General features: G+C 44.7%; 1 protein-coding gene across 7 annotated transcripts in view; it reads left to right on the top strand.

The window, feature by feature from the left end:
- Nucleotides 1-21,892, top strand: part of LOC135916184 (general transcription factor IIF subunit 1-like) — a 37,706-nt gene that overhangs the window by 5,149 nt on the left and 10,665 nt on the right. For 5 of the 7 annotated variants that reach the window (XM_065449454.2, XM_065449451.2, XM_065449452.2 and 2 more), the window contains 6 exons: nucleotides 2,457-2,627; nucleotides 3,259-3,397; nucleotides 7,123-7,358; nucleotides 13,770-13,975; nucleotides 18,835-18,944; nucleotides 19,019-19,124. In XM_065449454.2, coding sequence (XP_065305526.2) covers nucleotides 2,457-2,627; nucleotides 3,259-3,397; nucleotides 7,123-7,358; nucleotides 13,770-13,975; nucleotides 18,835-18,944; nucleotides 19,019-19,124 — 968 coding nt within the window. The remainder of the gene's footprint in view (nucleotides 1-2,456; nucleotides 2,628-3,258; nucleotides 3,398-7,122; nucleotides 7,359-13,769; nucleotides 13,976-18,834; nucleotides 18,945-19,018; nucleotides 19,125-21,892) is intronic. The other 2 variants (XM_065449455.2, XM_065449453.2) reach the window with 1 other exon arrangement.

The following is a 21,892-nucleotide window of genomic DNA, read 5'->3' as shown; positions in this document are numbered from 1 at the left end:
AAACATTAGGAAGAACTGAGAAGCAATATTTTTTGTTAATTCTTTCGGAGTAACTAGCATATGTAATGCGTCCTGTACAAAGGGTAGGGGGATCTCGTTTTGTTCTCACAATTTGCCCTGATATTCTTGTTCGAGTGCCCGGATAACGGTGTTGGTTTTTGGCTCAAGGTCGCTTGAAGGCCGCTGACAACAGGAGCTAAAGGTATTTCGTGCTTAATACTGTATGCATTTCCTCTGGCTGCACTTTCGTGCAGAAGCCGCAGCGATTGCATGAACGGAGTGATTCAGCTTACCATAACACCATGACGCCACCACCTTTTGGATACCAAAGCCAAAACTGGTTCATAAAAAAGAGCATTGTACTAAATTATTTAGGGTACTCTGATGCCTTCCTGCAATTCTTCTATGGCTTGGAGGATCTGGACCTTCATTTAATGAGAAAAATAAAAATTATGCAGATCCCATGCTCTGTGCAAATTGATGTTGGGCTAAGCATTTTGCAGGTAGCTGGCCATTCAGCACCATCTGATGTTCTTCAAAGAGTTACCAGGTGGATCAACGTGTTTGTTTAAAGCAAGCAGTTATATTTGACACGAGCATATGTGTTACGACAGAAGCAAGACAACGATAGTATGGCGGTGACAGAATTTTTTTTACTCTGGGAACAAAGTTTATAACCTGTTTCGCTATGACCTGGCCTGATCCCGAAGACGTTGCAGTCTAACGCAATGCCTTAACGGGTTAACTACTACAAGGCAAGAATGAGAGAAACTGAGTTGCGCCTGCTCATGCACGAAGAAAATAGAGGGATAAGACTGTGACCAAATGGAAACTAGTGCACAGACACTAGCTGGTGCTCGTTCTATGTGACATGATGCCCAATCACTCACCTTAAAGAGCTAGGTTGCGTTGGCATGACAAGAACATGCGTGAGATCATGGCCTCAAGGTTAGAGCATCAGGTTGCTGTGCTCGGCATGGGAGGTTTGATCCCACCAGCAGGCACATGAATTTCCTTTTTATGAAATGAGGTGAGACAGGAACCTACCTTCTTGTTGCAAAGGGCCTGGGATGAGCCAAAGAAGACTTTGCATTCAAAAAAGTAAAGACAGGTTAAAAATGTCATGTCAGTAGTCCTTCAAAGAGCCACAGACAGTCAAAATTAACCACTAGCTCTCCAGTGTAGTATTCCTCATAGTCTACTGTGTAGCTTCGGGATGTCAAACCCCATTATTTTAGTTCACACTTCGCTTACCATTTGAAATGGCACCAAGGTCTGCATTCACAAAGCATATTCTATTAACTGTGGTAGGTTGGGACTTGCATAGGCCAGTCATCATCATGAATTATATGATTATAGATCAGCAGCCATTATGATGAACAGTTGTTGAACAAGGTATGTGTCAGGCTGAAGCAATCGTTTCGACAGGGTGAATCGTCTTTGTCGGGGCCTGAGACAGATCTTTAGTTTGAGCTATTTGTCTTTTTTTTTTGCCAAGGAGGGCTTTTTATGACATACTAAAAAGAAAAGAACATTTAAATTTATCAATAGGAATGCAACCCTGCATCCTGAAGGAAGTCCAGTAAGGCTGTGTAAGGGCAGTAATCTTGCTCTACTTGTTGAATTCGGCTAGAAGGTGAGTCATACTTAAATTATCAGTACAAGAAAGGTGCTGCCCATCCTGGCATATGCGTTTTTTGTTCATGTCCTTTTTGCGAAATTGATTTCCTAAACGAACAAGAAACTTGGACAGACATTCATTGTTCAACCACAGTTCATTCAAGTCTCCGTCTTTCTGTGTACTTCTTTCTTGTTTGGAGCAGCCATTATGGATGTCTTGGCTGTCTTGATCGAGAGTTGTGTTAAAGTTGTCTTTCCTGCGACATGCTTGCCACAGTGAGCATGCAATAAAAAGTCTACTTGAAAGACTGTGAAGCTTACCTACTGTTCCTATCATGTTGAGTCTTACTGAAAGCAGATTAGAAAATTTTGTCTGTTGCATGCCCAATGTAGTATTTTTAGCTTTTAACGAGCGGCGCTTGCAAGAGGCTTTGTATATATACTACTAATAGACAAAAATGGCTGCTTCGTTGTGTAAAAGGGCATAGAACAGGTGTGACTAAAATGAAACTTGCTAGCTGCATGCAACTCTTCACAGTTGCGTGTGTGGCTTGTGACTACTTATACCTGGTCAGAGAGTAAATTTTGCGCTTAATTCTGAGGTGCACTGTATTGCAGGAGCATCCCCTCAATGGAAACCATTGAGGAATTTCAACTTAGATCATTTTCAGAAACCAGTGTGGTGCCCCTTGGCAAATAGCAAGGTAATAAAAAGACTGCTAAAACAAAATTGCAGTGTTAGAGAAATTAAAAGTGTATATTAAAATTGGTGATGTCTGTTTGGTGCAACTTTTTTTGTTGAAGCTGACAGCTTCTCTGCTGACTGATACGTGCAGGTTCAAGGCCATACGCGAGGGAGGCGTTTCTGAAAATACGTCTTTCTACGTCTTCTGTAAGGCCCCCGACGGTGTCTTTGAAGCTTTTCCCATTGAGGAGTGGTACAACTTTAACCCTGTGAACCGCTTTAAGGCACTCACTGCTGAAGAAGCAGAAGTGGAATTTGAGAGGTAAGTGCATTGCGAATAGACTACATCGAACAGTGGCTTTAGTTGACAAAGGAATATAATGTCTGTTCAAAAGGCACCTACAGTTTTGGAAAACTTGTGAGAGAGTATGTCACTCTTGAGGTACTACTAGAGTGACATTACAAGGAAGGCTTCCTGTTGACCAACCTAGAGGCAGTGGGCTCCTATGTGAGACCAACGGCGAGGTACTCTAAATGCATCCATTCATGGGTAAGATCACCGCAACTTACTCTTGTTGCAAGATCGGGGAGAAATGGCCGGGTGTTGCAACATGCCATGCCCACTATTCTAGTGGACTGGTGTGGTTGCCTTCGTGAAAGGCTGTGTGATGTGAATGCCACTGCATCGACTGCTGTACTATGTTTTCACAAATTATTAGTAGTGTATGGATATTTGGAAGCTTTAAATAATGAATTGAAAATCGTCACATGGTTATAAATATATAGTGCACAAAATCCATTTAATTCAGACGAGACTGATATTTACAGTAGATTCTTTGAGATATGTTTTATTGCAGGTGTGTGTATTTTGGGATAAGCTGTGTTGCTTATTTAAAGAAGGCTGTCCTCTTGTTTGCCTGAATACATTTGGTTGCCTTGGGTCTCATCCACAGGAGAGACAAAGTGATGAACCACTTCTCCATCATGGTTCGCAAGAAGATGTCCCTCGAAGAAGAAGGAACCAAAGAGGAGGGAGAGGAAGAAAAAGGAAAGAAGGGGAAGAAGGGCAAAAAGGAGAAGAACAAGGACTTTGTAAGTGCCCCTTTTGCGTGCTGTTCTAAAAGCATGCTCATGAAGCCTGCAGATAAAATGGGCAGGTTGGTCCTATGGCCACAGATAGTTGTATAGATTAGTGGTGTGTGAATATTCGATTGAATAATGAATCAAATATTACACTATTTGATTTGGTCTTTGATTCAAATAGTCACCTATGTAAATGCGAATATTTTCCTAATAGTTTCCGAATATTTCAGAATTGTCAATCGTGCTTAGTTAGACATAAAATGGAAGCAAAAGTATAATAAATTTGATCCTCCTGGCCATAGTAGGCATAAGACACGAGAAGTTATGTAGTGGAGCAGGCTACATCACCTAGGAGGAGAGAGAGAGAGAGACAGGTGGCATAAAGATGTGCCATTACTGCTTCCCTGCAAAGAGCACGGATCAGCACCTATAAGTGAGAGGAGAAAGGTAGAGGACAGAGGAAGCTCATGTGATCGAATGCGTGTTGGGGGAGAAAAGCATGCGCCTCCTGTTCCTCTGGTCCAGCTGTGACTGTGCATGGCTGTCTGCATGGCTTACTGCATCTGTAGCCCGCACATTGTATGTTGAATGTCAGCTGCGGTGGGTGCTAGGGTTAAGGGGGGATGAGGGTCTTGAAAACTTTTTTTTTATTTCTTAACATATCTTCCTGAAAATTGGCATGCAGATATATCTTTGAATGCTGATCCCAAATATATATTCAGATTTTATATATCTCTTCTAGAAATGAAGACATTGCAAAATAATTGATCCCACATAGGTCTTTTCTTACGGGCCATTATGATAATTTCTTAATTAAAGAAACTAGTTTCAAAGAATAGCTTTCATTTCCAAGGGCCCACTGCACATCCTAAAGCTAAAGAAATTTTTAAAAAGTGATCATAGAGGTCGTGAATGAATAACAAAGTAGGAAGAAAAAAACAATGCAGGAGTAATTAGCTTACATCTGACCTAATTGCTAGCCTATTGGGTTTAATGAAAAATGGAAAGCTTTAGGATGTAGCTGAGGTTTTACTGAAAAAAATGATACCTAATTCAATAAAATCAATTGATGCAAACACTATGAAAAGTCCTGTAAGGCAAAGGCATTTGATCGAAAAAGCAAAGCTGAGAAAATTGCATTCAAAGTTTTGCTTACTCTGCCACTTTTGTTTACCTATCACATGGAAAAATTTAATGCTTTAGCATGCAGCCCAGTCATTACTGAACACAATAACACCAAACTCACAGAAATCTGTTCATGTAAAGATTGTGAAAACCTCTGTATTGCATTGGCACTTGACAAAAAAAAAAAAAAAGCTCAGAAAGTCGTCTTCACTAGCTGCGCCGACGTTCATTAGCTCGAACTTGCGGGAAGTCGCGGACTTCTTCGCCAATGAAGTTTTAATGTTGTCTGCGTACTTTTCACGCCCCGCGCACTCCGCGCAAAACACCGTGTCGAAGCGTTGAGCACGCGAGCTCGGTTCAGCCGCGTCCGTCGGCACCGAAGCGGCGTGCGGAAACGCCGAAGTCGACGTTAGGCTTAGCTCAGCCGGCTCGGCCGCTTTCGACGACACGGAATCCGAAGCGACTTGCAGCGTCTCAAAAGTTAGCATTTTCGACGGGCTTAGTCCAGGCGCATCCACCGGCACTGCAGAGACTTGCGGTAACACCGAAGTTGACACCGATCGGCACTGTCCAGCCGCGTCCACTGGCGAAGCTGTTGTTGGCGAGCTCAGTCCAGCCGCATCCACCAAGGGCACAGCAGCTTGCGGCATCACCGAAGCTGTAGTTCTCGACGATGTGCGCGCTTATTCCATGCGCGCCTCTTTTTGCTGACTGCTTTTCGCGTGCTTGCTTTCAAGCGCGCGTCTCGCGCCATCGTGACACGCGGAACAACGACACCAGGCACGCAAAAGCAAGAAATTCTTGGTTAAAAGAAGCGACTCAATAGCCAAAATATCTACAAGAACGATAAAGAAAAAGGCAGAACGAAAAATACTAGGAAACAAAGATGAATGCGAAAAATGACGTGCGCGCCGGCGAAAGCAGACGACGCGAAGGAGTCGAACAACGCGGCCGCGGGGCCGCGGCAGGCGTCACGGCCAATCAGAGGGCTGCGCCTCGGGGAGGCGCCCGTTTCACCCAATCAGCGGCTGTCTCGCGACGATTTCGCGCTTGAGAACGGGTGCCTGGGTTGCCGATCGCTCCGCTGCACGAGGGTCTACAGCGTGCCGAGGGGCGCCAGAATGGAGAGCGGGAAACCAGCTTTCAAACGAGACCAAGATGGCGCCGATCGGTTCGCGTCGCGCGGAGCTACGGCAGCTTGAAAATGAGGCAAACCCTCGCGCTTGGCGTTCAATTTCGGCTCACCGACGTTTCTAAATTGCCGTTTTTTTAATACTTCGAGTAGGAATTGCGCCATAATAATTTGTAGAGGCATAGTTGGGACATTAAAGACTTCAAAAACGCACTTTTTGAAAATTGCCGTTTTTGACCATTTTTCGAGATTTCAAGACCCGCGTCCCCCCTTAAGGGTGAGCCAAAATGGCTGGTAGTTCCATGCGTGTGGTACGGCAGCACGCCGAGTGTTAAAGTTGCTTAATACAAATTTTAAAGACGTGGCACAGTCGCAATGGCAAAATAAGTGTAACACAAAGTGTTCACTTAGGGACACGAACGTGCACTCGCTGCTGCCAGTATTCCGTATTATGCCACCGTTGTGACAGTATGTGCCTGCACTCATCAAGTGAGATCTGTTCATGTTTGTGCATGCGGGACACCATTCTTGTTCAGTTAGTGAGCAATTATACTGCAATTGATATGGCATAAAAAACTTATGTGCCTTACCTTGTTTAAAAACACATAATCACATTCCTGTTTGAAAGGCAAAGCATTGAAAGTGAGCATAAAGGTCCATTCACTTGCTGTTGCTGGAGCGCTTCCTCACTCCAACGTTTTGACAGTGACTTTTCGCAGTCATCGAGACAGATGTGTTCATGTTTACTTGTGTGAGCGTGACACGGTGCTTGTTAATGTAGTAGTTTGGTAAGGTAATGTTTACAACTTTATACAGCCGGTAAAACTACTATCCTTACTTCGCATAGCTATCTACTAATTTGCTATCGCAATCGATGCTTCGCCTTTTGGGCGAAACCGTGACTTTTTTGTTTGTTTGTTTTTTACTTTGGACATTCGTCACTCACTCTTTGCAATAACGTTGCTACACATCGTGATCAAAATTTCAGAAGGGAGGCATTTCTGATATTACCGACTCCTGATAAAACGGACATTTTTTGACGGATTATCAGGGTCCATTGTAAAGAGAGCTGCTCTTGTTGATCATTCAGAGTGTGTGTGTGTGTGTTTTCTGATGTCTTTGCAGGTTACCTCTATAACTGTCATTGAAACAGTAAAGAATGTTCTGGTTACCAGTGTCAGTGTCGAGCTACAGAAGTATTGCTGTATAAAATTAAGAGCGACAGGGTTGAGAAATAGCGCAGACAGATGGCAAAGCAGACAGACTACCATTGGGCAAAGAGAAAAAAAATTATGAAGTTATGTTTATCTGGAACGACCAGCATGCTTCAGAGTAAAATGCAAGGCAACAAATCGTGCACTTGTTCTTATCACTTAAAATGTGGCCCATTGGCATATTGTTTAGCATAGTGTGTTTGACTAGAGCTGTGAGCCTTAGTCTGCTGCACAGACAGATAACTGTTCTCCTTGTGCTCCAGCAACTCACCGAAATGGACGACTGGTTGAGTGACTCGGACGGCGAGGGCGACGATGACTTGGACGGCGACAGGGATGATGACGATGGTGGTGGCAAGAAGAAGAAGAAGAAGGGTAAAGCTGGAGAAGATGACAAGAAGAAAAAGAAAAAAAAGAACCAGTCCGATGAGGAGGCCATGGAGGAAAGCGATGAGGGAGACTTTGATGACAGGGAAGTGGACTACATGTCGGAATCCAGGTGAGGGAGAAAGCTCCATATCTCTACACTCTGCTTCTCCAGCTATGTGCAGTGGCAGGAAGAATTACAGGTCCACCCTAAAGAAGAGCTTGCACCTCATGGGATGCATATTTTCCCGAAACAATAATCGTGATTTCTCTTACTTGTATTTACTTTCTTGAAAACACTATGCTTGGTACTTTCGTTTCAAGAATGCAGTGTTGCGCTGATAATGCGCATGCCGTTCTTGACCAGGATGTACTGGGCATGCAGTGTTAAAGAAAGGAGAAGCACACAAAGGAAATGACGAATATTGTTTTTTGCCAAAGGTGTGCCCCAATAGGCGCAAGCTTTCATTAAAGTGTCGCATCATCCAGTCAATTACGACTACAGAAATGACTTGTGTGTTCTTGGCAGCTTTAGCTCTAGTGCGGGGCATTGCTTGAATGAAGGGATCCTGGAAGGACGGGCAGCGCTTATGTGGCAAGTTATTCTTTTTTGGACATGGGCACCTATCTTTTAGGGATGTGCAAATACCCTAAACTTTCGAATAGCAAATTGAATATATAGTTCCATACGAGTTCTATTCGATTTGATCCTCGAATCGAATACTAGTCACTATTCGATTTGGTCTTCGAATTGAGTAGTCACCACCCAAGAATCCCAATATTTTTTGTATACCTTTCTAATACTTTACGTCATTAACTATACTCAATGAAGCATGAAACTGAAGCAAAAATGCAAAAACTTCCATCTCATCCTTAGTGCACACAACATGCTAGAAGCATGCTGTGTCACTCAGACCTCCAGGCTTTTCCAGCTAAACATATTTAGACAAAGCATTCATGTACAGTCGAACCCAACTATATCGAACCCATTTAGATCCAATTATCCTGTATATCGAACTTTTTCTGAATACAGTATAGTTTCAATGAGACTACAGCAATCCCTCGTTATAACGAAATTGCTTTACTCAATATGTCACTTTATTTGAAATTTCTTCTGGTCCCGACCCAAACGCATGCTTAATTTTAAGCCGCATTACTCAATGCGGACGAAGAGCTTGATCCGCTTAGAGCGAAGTGGCAAGCGGCGGCGACCCTTTTGCACATGCAGTGTCAAATTACAGTTGAACCTGGCTATACCAAACTTGTGAAAAAACGCCTGTCAGTTCGATATAGAGCATAATTCGATATAAGCCTGCTAAATAATCGAATGTCATAAAAGCACATACCATTTATAAAATCACTTTATTGATGAAACTAGCTAGGATTTGCATGAAAAAGTCCTGCATTTTCTTCTGCTTGGACAATTTCGCTGGCTGTGATGCATGCACTTCTCTACATTGTCTAAGGAGTTGTAGCAGCTGAGGCCGCAACCTTCCGCATTCGCGCAGAAGCACCGCACTAGGGTGAGTGCACCAATCACTTTGGAGGATGTGGGCAAAGGACTGTTGTTGCTTTCCTCATTGTGCCCACTTTACTTGTGCTCGGTGCGATGTTGGCAATGTAGTCTTCGTTTTTGGGCTCTCCCGTGGTCGCGAGATCATCATTTGCACTCACAAACTCATCCATTGTTGATTAGTCAACAGCTTCCAGAAATTCTGGCAGCTCGCTCCAAACTTCGGCAACACCGGCAACTGCTTCATCGCATTCATCAGAATTTACAGTCATCACCGAGCACGTGGAAGCCGGCACGGCTGAAGCAATTTCGGATGAACCACTCGTACACGGCCGTGCGTACGCGTCGGGTGCCATGGGCACCGGGTCGCACGTTTGGCTGCTTTAGCCCGAATCTCCCCCTTATTCTTCAAGATTATGCTGAGAGTGCTCCTCGGAATCTTTCACACTGCAGGGACATCTGACTTCTCAACGCGTTCGACCCGATTTACAATTTCGAGCTTCACGATGAAAGGCGAATTCTGCCGCATCATCATGGCAATATTGCAGGAGAAGGCCCACAAGGCGCACACAAAATGAACCAGGAAAGCAGCGAGACAACTCGCACTTTTGCCATCTTGCATGACGAGGGCACAAGAGCATCCAATTGCCTGTCCGAGCAAGTGCTGAGGGCGGGCCAGGGTCAATCTTTGCAGGGGTTGTTGACGGCTCGTCCAAGGCAGCATGGTCACGGTAGGGAGAGCGGTTGGATGGAGCCGCCCCGCCGGGTTTCCCCGCCACTGTGACGGAAAGCCAACTTCTGTCACTCCTCTTACTCCCCTTCATGTCCGCTCCTCGCTGCCAGTTTCAACGTTGCTGCTCCTCGAAAGCTGCCCTCTTCCAGCCTACCCTGCATAGCACATTCTTCCACCAACGGGTGCCCTTCCGAGGTTCCTGCTTCTTGGTCTCCACAACTCTGGTCACCTTTCTTCCACTACGCGTGAAGCTGATGCCAAGCCCACGATTGCAACCGTCGTCATCACCAGCACGCACTGACGAAGAAAGCGAGATGCCGTGATGACATTTTGAAGCTTGTGCCTTCTACGTCGCCCGCTGCATTCAGTCGCTTTGGCGCCAAGGGTGCATGTGTTTAGATCCGTGATGCAGGCCATATGATTGTGTGTTATTTGGAGTGCTTTGTTAGGTGTGCCTTGCTTGTGCTTTTGTGGTCTACAGGGATAAATGGTTCCGTGAGTTTCCGAGCGAAAGTGTCTGACTTTGGAGCAGAAAGTTCTGCTGAATAAAGAGGTAGAAAAAGACAGCCGGCAGAAAACTGACATCGCGAAGGGATTCGGCATACCACCATCTACTTTATCAGCTGTATTGAAAAACAATGAAGCTGTGGTGGATGGCATTGAAGAGAGCTTCTTGGCGAAGAGAAAGAGGAATCGTGATTCAAAATGCCCCGAAGTGGAAGGTGCGCTTCTACAGTGGCTGAAGAACGCCGTGCAAGAACGGAGTGCAAATCGCCAGGAGTGCAAAGCCGAAGCTCTCACCCTCCAAATGAAATCGCCATAAAGATTTCAAGTGCAGGAATGGCTGGCTTTAGCGGTTCCAGAAACAACGCAGTGTGACCTCGAAGTCGATCGTTGGCAGAAGCGCAGCCGTGAACCGTTACACTGTAGACCTATGGTGTAAACATCGGCTCCAAGCTCTACTTGAAAAGTACGAAGACAAAGACATGTACAGCCTTGATGAGGCCACATTTTTCTAAAAGATGCTATCGAATCGCACGTTCACTACCGCTGGCGGATCCTCATCCAGAGGAAAACAGAGCAAGGAGCATGTCACAGTGCTGTTTGGTGCCAATGCAGCAGGCGAGGACAAGCTTCCCTTATTGATACTGGGGAAGGCGAGGAAGCCGCAGTGCGTCTGAAATGCAACTATTCCCAAGGAATGCATCTACAGTAGTAACAAGCGAGCATGAATGACTACTGCTGTTTTTGAAGACTACGTGCACCTTCTGGATAGACGGGTCGACGCAAAAAATGGGCATGTGCTTTTCATAATTGACAATTGTCCATGGTACTGCAGCCGATGGATCAGGGCATCATTGAGACCACCCGGAAGCTGTACCGCAAGGGTCTTTTACAGTGCGTGCTCACAGCATATGACGCCAGCGAGAGGTACAACATTGATTTGCTTGGTGCAGTTCATTTGCTGAACTTTTCATGAAAGGAACTTGCACTTTCGAAGGTCCCCAACTGCTTCGCGCATGCCGGCTTTTTCCTCGCTGTTGTCAGCTACACTGACGATGACCAGCTTGACGATGACCGGACTTGCAGCAGTCTGTGCGAGGCTGTTCATAAAATTGCTGGCCAAGATGTACAAGGCAAATTCGAGACATTCACGTTGGCTGATGCTGCTGCTCCCGTGATTGCTCCAGTGAAGGATGCGGAGATACTAGTTGACACTGTTGGTGGCCTCGACAAGGACGAAGAGCCGCGGACGAAGAGCCATGTGAAGTGCCAACTATGGTGCAGATGCGTAAGTACCTACACCTGCTGTGAAATAAGGTTGAATGCATGGGCGGCGACCACGGCCTCGTGCAGTGCTTGGTCAAATTACAGTAGGGGTTGTTAGAGCAAATTAGAGCTTGGTCAAATTAGAACAAATAAAGCTCTACTGCTTTAGCTTTTCTCGAGTGGTCGCTTATATCGAATTACCGCTTATAATGAATTTTTCGCCGTCCCGCTGACTTCGTTATAACGAGGGATTACTGTATGTAACTGTATATTACTATATATATAATTGAAAGCAGTATGCATCCTGCTAATAGCATCACGCTAATTCACACTGAAATCCGCACCACCACCGATAATTCGAACTCGCCATTGTGAATTGGGAGAGTGCTAGCGCACGGGACCACGTCGGCGACGATCGTCGCCGCACAGCTTCGCTCTTTCCATCTGCGACCGTCTGTTGCAGGTCAGTTCTTTTCCCCCTCTCTCAAGACCTCCAAGGTAAAAACGCCAATGCGGCGCTGTGCGTTTTTTATTTATTTATTATTGTGGCAGCAATAATATGGACACTCCTAACGCATTTCTGTCGTCGGCGTGGGTGTACCGCGAGGTTCCGTATAGAGCCCAAGGGCGATAACACCATCGCCGCGCGCCCTATGCTGTATACGCGAGTGAAAGCGTGCGAGAGGAGCCATCAATTGCGGCTCAATCTCGCCCACGCGAGAGGGACGAATGCGAAGAGGAAGTGCACCGTCTTCTCCCACGTGCAAGGCACCCAACATTGCAAGGCGCCAGGTGTGTTTGGAGGGGAAGGGGGGGGGGGGTGATGGCGTTCTCTCCCGGTGCAACTGCGCATGTGGAGGCTGCGTGCAGCCGTATCTTGAGAGCAATCTGTGTTGGGGGCAGAGTCTAGTTACATCGGCGGCTCGTAGCTCTGTGCTAACTGAGTGTTCTCAGTGCTCACTTTGCGCTGATGTGATAGACAGCACGAATGTAACTTCGCTCGCTGCTGTTGCCGCATTTCCTCATGCCAGCGTTTTGACAGCGAGTGTCCGTAGTCATCGGGTGTGATATGTTCATGTTTGCTGTGTGTGCTGACATCATGCTTACCTTTTTTGTTGGCAAGCGAATGTTTACAAGTTGATACGGCCGATAAAAGTACTATCCTTCATACGGCTGTCTGCTAATTTGCCATAGCAATGGATGCTTCACCTTTCGGGCGAAACTAACCCTTTTTTTTTCTTCCTTTTATTTATTTATTATTTTTTGTCATGTTACATCTTGGAGGCTATGCTCTGTATCTACGAGGTGTTCTGCTGAAATGTGCCACCAGGTAATGTCTATAACACGGCGGCCGTGACGTTTATCGGCGCTCACAGTACCAATAAGCATAGCCTTTGAAATTCGTGGCTATTTTTCAAAAAAAAAGCATTGCTAGATACATGTTTGGACGCCACCTATACATATAGTGGAACTCAACAATGTGCAGTTGGTGCATCTGGGAAAGTACAACGGAGACCAACGTTGCAGCAGGTTGTGATGCGTTTCGAGAGTGCATTTTAGAGCACAGCTTTAGTTCCTGCGGTGAGCGTCGGCACGCATTGCATGCTGCCAGTCACGCTACAACGCTTGTTCTGCGCCAGCCGAAATGTTGTCCCCTCTATCCAGACTTCAACACGCCAGCCGTTGCCTGTTCTCTTCAGAGCATGCGCAGAACGATCCCCAGCCCGCGCACCGCTTTGAACGGCTGCCTGCGACTGTCGTGAAGCGGCGTGGGCACCTTTTCTTTTCCTTTTTCCATGCCATTCATTGTTGGTCGGCGCAGTTGGCACGGCGAACGCGTGGATGGAGCAAGGGCCATCTCGATGTCGGGCGTGTCGGGCCTCATTGGTCACGTACATTTACATTGGCTGCGCCGGTGCTTCGAGCTATAGACATTGTTCTCGCCAATGCGACGTAGCGTGTGCGCATACATGCTTACGCTACGTCTGACTATATATGCGACTTAACCGAGACATTTTTTCTCTGACTTTCATTAGTTCGATATATATAATTCGAATTTTCGTAGCATCCCTGCGGAGTACGAATTAACATGCTTTTATTGTAACCGGTTTTATCTATGTATATCCTGTACAGTACTGTATAATAAACATGGATTTATATGATGGTGTAATGATCACATTTTCTCATTTGGCCACAGCAGCCACATCTCAGTGGAGTCACTCGTGTACTTAAGAGTTAAAGTGTACGTTACAGAAACACAAGGGGCCAAAATTAATCCAGAGCCTTCCACTATGGTATATGGCCTGATTGTTGCCTTGGAACATTAAATCCAACCAATAGAGTGGCTTGCACTGTAAGTGCTTAGTCTATTTCAATTATCCTTGTAAAGGTTCGTTTAGCCCAAGGTTTTATGTATGGGGATGTTTGTAACTGAGAATTTCCAGATGTGATTATTGTACAAAGTTATGCAATAAAAGAACAGTAAGAGTAGATTTAATCCTGACCATCATGCTGCTTGACTTTGGTAGCTCGGAGGAAGAGGAGCCTGCAGACGAGAAGGCGAACCGTGAGCTGAAAGGTGTCGAAGATGAAGATGCCCTTAGGGCTGCGGACCAGTCAGACGAAGAGGAGGAAGGCGAGAAGGAGGAGGAGAAGCCCGAGGGAGAGGAGGAAGCCACCAAGGACGAGAAAAGTGCCGAGCCCAAGCCAAAGTCAAAGGCTGACAAGAAAGAAAGTAAGTGTGGTTGCAGTGGGGGTACGTGTGGTTGCAGGGGGGGTACAACTGCATTTCTGCACACTTGGAATCATTAAGTACTCCTACAAATTGAGTCGGGTACCTTTTACCAAGAACAAGAATTACGTGTGGAATACATGTTGTAGTTCATAAACATGTCCTTGAATTTTTGAAACGTCCTGAAATAGCGGAAGTGTACTCACTGAGGGACGTTTGGCTGTCGGTACATGCTTTTGGTTGCAGCTAGTGCGACCACATTGATTTCAGCCGATAGACACTTGACACTCTAAGTAAGTATGTTCTACTTCCTCTCTATATATAATAAAGACAACTTACAAAGGGAATTGTCTTGGGTGACATGGCACAAGGCATACAGTGCATCACAAAACTATGCAACTCTTATACAGTGGAATCTCAATGATACGAATCTCACGGGGTCACGAAAAATATTCGTATTAGCTAAAATTCGTTTCATCAAAACAATTAAAATTAGCTAAATTAAAGAGTCAGAGGTGGACTCACTCAGGCACACGCACGTAAAAAGCATTTATTTTTTGAAGAAAAAGTCTCTAATGTCCTTCTGCTTCTTTTTCAGGTAACTTAGCAGACTGTTCAAATCCATAAAAACACGTGCACGTGTCGTCGCTGGTTTCATCCGTGGCCATAGCATGCCTCAGAGCTTCAAGCATGTGCAGCATTTCAGCCGCTGGTGGTGGTCCTTCGTGCCCACTCGCGGCCTCTGCGCTTTCCGGCGCCACGTACGCGCCTCTGTACCGAAAGAGAAAGGGACAAATCGCGCGACTGCGCTATGTTCTTTCACGGCCGTCTGTAGGGCGGTTTTTATTAAGGCGAAAGCCTATACTGGCTCATGCTCGCGGTTGCATCTACCCGTGTGCTGGAATCGTGCTAACTGTGGCCTCTCCTCCGTGCAGCGGCACAACCTCCTCCCCTCCTTAGCAACCGGCGCGCCGGTGGGGGTGCGAAGCTGTGCATAGCAACCGTGACATCGCACTGTAGCGTTAGAACGAGCGCGCGCGCGTCGGCGGTGGAAGCTGCACCGCCGCTCCTTCGCCAGACGAGTCGTTGCAGTCGAGTGAGTGAGACGCACGGCTCCGAAGTGGCCCAGTGATTCCGCGCCAAGCGGTTCGGGGAAGCGGCAGCGGACGCCGGATTCCCCCAACACCAAACGCCAGAAGAACAAGGAGCGCATGCGACGACCGAACATGTCACCGGATGCGAAAGCAAGGGAGGCCGAACGGAAATGCCAACAGCAACTCATTAGGTCGCCGGGTACCAAAGGCAGGGAAGCAGAACGAAAGCAGCAGCAGCGGCAGGCGATATCGCCGAACACCAAAGCAAATGAATTGGAGCGCAGACAGCAGAAGCGTCTGGCTTTCGCCAAGCACACTTTGCACACTTTAGAATTTCCAAAGTGTCTGCGGTAATTTTCATATCAACCGACGCGGGTCAAAAATTGATCCGTAACGACCGTTCTCTAGCACGTTGCAAAGTAATGGGGTTCGGCCGGGACCTCAGAAAAATTCGTATCATCCGGAAATTCGTATTAGCTGTGATCGTATCATCAAGATTCCACTGTAGTAGCATCACAGTGAAGCCTGAAGTAAAGAAGCAATTTAAAAAATAAAAACCCGTCTAATATAGAAACGCAAACAAAACAAAATAATTGTATTTTTTACAGCCTATTTGTCAGTACTTGATTTCATGCCTAATCCTTGCTCACGGTGAGCTTTGTTTGCTTTCCCTAGACCACATAAACACTAAAGTGCAGTTCTTTTTTTTTTTTTTCCTTCATGTCAAGATTTAAGTAGGCCGAGGCGAAGTTAGCACTTACCAGCTGTATTATGAAAGCCTAGAACTATAACACGCTACATGTTGCAAGAGTGTGCAGCACGTATTTCCAAAAAGAGCACTAACCCTATAACTTGGCAGTTTGGAAATTGCAAATTAGTGACCTCAGTCACTTTATGAGAGCAGTGGGCATATCACACGATGTTGAAAAGTATCTTGATTCTCATAAACTGGTTGCAAGTGACGCGTAAGTCAAATTTATGAGTATGCATACTGTTATCAGTTACTTCTGTAAATGTTCCTTTTTTTTTCCGTGCCTGATTAGGTATTTTGAGCTACGTGCAAGCAATTCTTTTCCTTTTTTATTTTCTTTCTTTTTTTCTTTTCTTTTTTTTGCTACAGTTGATGTCATGTCAGGCCCTGCCATTATTTTATAGCAGGAGAACACTCATTAAAGTAAAGTACCGTATAGACCCTTGTTAGGCCCACACATTTTTTCACAATTTTGACGATGTGTGGCTATTACATGGGACCGAACCTTTTGGTCAAAATGGAGCAGGTGCAACTGGTGAATCGTGCACGCCCCAGATCCCCGTAAGTAGCATTGTATGGTAGGTCAGCACACAGCTCTCGTTATCTAGTAGTGGCATGGGGAAGTACGTAGCCTGTGAAGACTTGCCGATGTGCACGTGGCATTGGGGCACCAAATGTGATTGCCTCTCTGTTGGAATTTTTTTCCTCCAGATTTTGGGCTGCGAAGTTGGGGGTGCCGCCCTTACACGGGTGTGTCCCTTACACGAGTACTATACGTGGTATGACCAACCAAACTTAACAGGACTTTGACATGATCATATGACTGTTCTGAGTTTATCATTGTAAGCGAGGGAAGAGGGCCCACTATGGTTATACACAACAGGAAGCTGGACTCTCAATGCTCTCAATGCACATATTAATTCAAAATTTCAATTTGAGATCGCTGCCTCTAATCCCTCCCACCGACAGTGACCACTATTTCGGCATGAAATATGTGATGTCAGGGAATGAGGGGCCACTATTTTGTTGTCTGCTTTGAAAAACAGTTCGAGACTGCAGCCAAGATAACCTAAAGCTATTCCAATTTTTTTTAAAGTTCCACATATACCATTAGCCACCCCTGATAGGTCAAAATGGTTCTGGCCCAGTCCATATGGACTGGTGCTGTACCCATTTTGGGTGGAGCCTGAGCAAGTTAGACTTATCACGAGTGCTAATGGTGGATTTAGAATAAGGTCAGGCTGAAATAGTTTTATGTTATGCCGACCCATGTCGAACATCTTGCTGCGCACGCTCTGGCACCCAATGGCACCATTGAATCGTCCCTGCTGTTCCTTTACTTGTGCGATAAAAGGCAGCAGTGAACCTGTCAAGACATACATGCAAAAATAAAGTGATGCACGGCTGCCATGATGTATTTCAACTTTTTGATATCACTTCCAGTGTTTGCAGTATATGCAAAAGCATGGCCTTTGAGTTTGGCTTCTGTTAACAAGGAGTGTAGATTTTGGGGGTAGTTGGTTCTTTGCATCAGTTGAAGTCATAGCGCTGGATTGACATGGACAAGAAAGACGACAGGATGTGCACTCAGTTGATGGCTTCTGTTACCTGAGGGAGCCGTTCCCGGGGGTGCCAGTTCATTTTGTCACTTCATGCGTTGCCAGACTGCTTGCAGTGACATAAAAGCTGCGACATAAAAAAAAATGTATGTACAAATTTTATACTGCACCGAATGCACTCAACTTTTGCCAACTTGCTGTGAGGCACTTAAGCTTTGCTATGCAATGTATATACGGTTAAACCTCAATATAACAAAATAGGTGAAATTGTCAATTTGCTTGATAATATCAAAATTTCACTGTATTGAAATTCTACCTTTTATGCAAATAAGCACAGTCCCCGATAGATTTTTCTTACACGGAAAGGGGGTGTAGAATTTTCCGAATTATCAGGCAATCGAAAAATGCAAATTTGAATGAGAAGACAATTCGTCTTTATAAATTTTAGAGTTGGCGACGAATGATACGATTTCGTGCCACGTTGACAATATCTTCACATAGGCAGTACGAATTAAGCGAACCAGCCATGCTGCCGCATGCACTCCACCCCTGCGGCTGATAGCGTCGCCCACACTGGGACTACACTATCATGAAAAGTGCCGGCAGAAGGGAGCTAATGATTCGTGTGCTTCTCACTGCAATGGGTCACTGAAACTCGAGATTATGCAACCTTTAATACCAAACGCCCACTCTTTGCACACACGGCAGATTACCTCTAAAGCAGAGTGCGTGGCTGCGTATACACAGCCACGGCCGAGATGCACACCAGAAGTTGCAACGCGCGCCAACTTACCCGCTGCCCGCCCCTCGGACGCGTTACCACGAGCTCACTCCCTTTCCCCTCTTTCCCTTTGCTCGTATGGGGAAGCATCATTCATGTGTGAAGCCACCATATTTCTCACCCCCGCACACTGTCACTCGCACCTAAAGCACAAACTGCACAGGGCGCGATAAAATCTTATCGCACTTGAACTTTTTACGGAACATGATGCGGCTTCACTTTGGTGGTCGCCCTTGTCACTCCACATGCGATTTGAGAGGTGCGTTTGCAAGCAGCTGCTTTTAATTCAATCACTTGACCATCTGCATCTGCGGAAGTTTCCACTTATTGTCTCTGCATACCTTTGCTACGGAAGCGAAATCTCGTTATATTGAAATCGCGTACAAACACACTTCGTTATATTGAGGTTCAAATTACTTGGTGTTCTATGGACAAGAGGCTATGAAAAGCTAAATACTTTGTTATATTGAGAATTTTGTTATATTGAAGTTTGCTATATCAAGGTTTAACTGTATTAAGCTTAAAAATTTAGTGTCATGGCCCCTTTAAGATTCACATTGTCACATCAGTTAATTTAGGACATCAGTGTTGGTTTGGCTGTACATATCATTTTCAGTGAGATGATTTAGCAAAACTGTCTTTAGATTTGCTGAAGCCATCTTCAAAACATTCTGCAGGTGGCTCTTCTAAGAGCGCATCGAAGGGCAACTCCTCTGGTGAATCCAGCTCCGAGTCTTCAGACTCTGACTTCGACGACTCCAAGTTCCAGTCAGCCATGTTCATGCAGGTAATGGCAGCCCGGTTTCCACGTCTTTCCACTCGTGTGTTTTGTGATAAGTACAGCATCATTTCTGATTGAAGTCTTCGGCTCGTCAGAAACCAAAGAAGAAGAATGGCTGCGAGAGTGCGAACAGCAGTCGTGCAAACACACCTACCAAGCATGTGAGTGACGAGAAGAAGGGCAAAGGTGAGTGCAAGCATTTAGCTTGTTCATATTGTGGCAAATCATTCTACTGTTACTTTTTGTTGGTGTTAATTTTTTCCTAGGTTTATCACTGTTATTAAGTTGTCGCCCAGCGCAAGACATGCCTAGAGTATCAGAACTTTCCTGAACGTTTTCACCAATCCTACAGCATTGGATGCATGCCTCGCGTTCGCCTCGTGAATGAATAGTGTTATACATTCTAGAATGTGCCCGAGTGCCAGCAATTAATCTAAGAATGCCTGGTAAGACATTATAAATACGTAGTAGATGACTCGAGCTAGGAGATTTATATTGGATGGCCAACAGCTGTGCTTGCCATTATCATTGAAATTTGAGTGTTGCTCATCCTTCTGCGAATCTGTCTACCCAATAAACCGTCATATTCTTAGCTCATATTTTGTTTGTTTTTTTACCATAACTACAATGTTACTATATTCCAACACATACTTGTGATAGTATTGATGTGGGTGCAGCTTGGGACATTTGATGCTTTGCCATAGGCATGTGTTGAGCTGCCACTTGGAGTGATTTCACCATTTCACTTCAAATATTTAATTTGAAATGGCTGGTTGTTCGTGCTTTTGATCATTACCCTATATTTGTAAGCTTCAATATGCTGTCACCGACCGAAAATTTGGACATGCTTCATACTTTCTTGCGGCACTGTCATTCTCCCTATACATGCCATGCGTAACAATGACCGAAATTTCACACCATCTAGGGTTCGCCATTTGATTTTTAGGACTCCGTCTGCGCCAAACTTTTTGTTATTGTGGCTGTTGCCAACTAACCCCAGTGTGGTTACCAAACTGTTGAACGTAAGCCAACGTCCCCCAAATCTTGCACACTCTCTCCCACCTACATTCACTCATCCATCCGTAATGGAAAAAAATAAAAAGGTTCTGAAACGCAAGTTATGACAAATTCATTTTCTGTATCGCCTTTTGCCTTCTTGAAAGCAAGCCAGCTGTGGGGCATTGAGTGAATGCATCGTGAAACTGGTACAGTATTTTGTTAGCTTCATTCACAGGGATATTTAGCAAGCTTAGTGTGCTTGTTGTAAATCTGGTCAAATGTCAAGCTTGTTCAAAAAGCGTACTGGTTGGTGAGCTCTAAAGCAAGATAAAATTACTCCCATGTTTGTTTTTCTCTTTCAGCACTGATAATAACATTATTTTTGTACTCGCAATGCAAAAATAACTGATTAATGCTTTAGTGTCTTCATCTACTACTGTGTAAACACAGGTATGCAAAAGCAGACTGAAACTGCCCCAGTTAGTAGAGCTGTTAGGAGACAGTGTTTAAGCTTTACACTCCGCTGTACACGTACTTGATACAAAAGTTTTCCTACAAGAGTACACTTTGCAATTGATTCTTGATTCTTGTGCTTGAGCTAATGCAGGCCAGTACCCATTGTATAATAGTACCTACTAGCATAAGAACTGGTAAAGTGAATAACCTAATTTTTGGCACTTTGTTTGGTTTGTGAATGTGACTGCACCCTTCTTGCCTTTCTTCTTTCATGCACATAGCAGATTTATCAGTGTTATTGCATAGATTGCAGTGTCTATTTATTTGGAATTGTGGGACAGTCAAACCTGAGTGTGGGATCTCTGATACGTGCTGTGATCACTATGCCATTTCCTGATAGTACTATAACTTACACACATATTCCTTGAATGAGAAGAAGGGAAATGGAGGTTCCGATTTTTGTCAATCATGACCATATAAAGCAAACAGGTGATGAAGCCAAGGAGGAACCTTAGAGGTAATTAGCCGTGGTGGAAATTAAAATGTAGAAAATAATGAGGAAAAGAGAAAATGAAAGTGGACAAAAAGATTCGAAAGTGTGAGTGAAATCACCAGTTGTGACGTTAGAACGGAAACCGTTAAAGAACACGTCTCGTTTCCTTAACACAAGCTTAATGCTATCGGTGGACTATACACAGCTGTGGGCCCATACCTCCAACATTTATTGTATTGTTGACTGACGCTCTGTCTCCTACCGCTGGTGATAGTGATTGGCAATGCTTTTGCCATAGTGGCCACTTGGGGAAATGTTTTGGGTAAAATGTTTGGAAATGTTTGGAAAAAATACAGGTTTTGTGAAAGTGGGCTCTTGGTGTTTAGTTTGATGAAAGCTAATGGTGGGTCTAGTTAGAAAGTCGATTGTTAGCAGACATTTGACTTGCTGTCTGAGCGTTTGTGTTGCACCACACGCATTGACATGTGAATGTCTAGTAATTGAGAAGCACGCAGAAAAATAAAGGTAGATTTCCTTAAGGGGGGACATGGGTTGTGGAGATTATTTCCTGCATCTTATGGATCTTATGGCCAAATCTGATGAAAATAAACAAGCTTAGTTAGTTTTTTGTGCTGATTTCAAATATGCAATAATTTTTCTTGTAGGTCCATTAGTTCAGGAGATTGACAGTGCTGCCACTCTATTGTTTGCGGAGACAATGGAAAAAAAACTGCTCAGCAGAAAGTGAATATTATTGCATAGCTAGATACTATAATGTACAATAACTGCAATGCTGCAAAAAGTTTTCAAATTAGATTCTAATTCGCCATTCTGCAGGTGATCAAAATTCTTTCCTTGACCTAAAGCTACCACATCAAAAGAAAATTAATAAAGTGCAAATGTACATGTGCACAAATTTGAAATTCTGCTCTCAGCACTTTGTAATATGCAGATTAGGCTTTCTGCTAAAGAAAGAATTAGTGCTCTAGCTGTTCTAGATCATGAG

The sequence above is a fragment of the Dermacentor albipictus genome, chromosome 9 (genome assembly GCF_038994185.2).
Source record: "Dermacentor albipictus isolate Rhodes 1998 colony chromosome 9, USDA_Dalb.pri_finalv2, whole genome shotgun sequence".
Taxonomy (NCBI): Eukaryota; Metazoa; Arthropoda; class Arachnida; order Ixodida; family Ixodidae; genus Dermacentor; species Dermacentor albipictus.
Note: the sequence above shows the minus strand (reverse complement) of the source record. Positions and strands in the feature narration are given on the sequence as shown.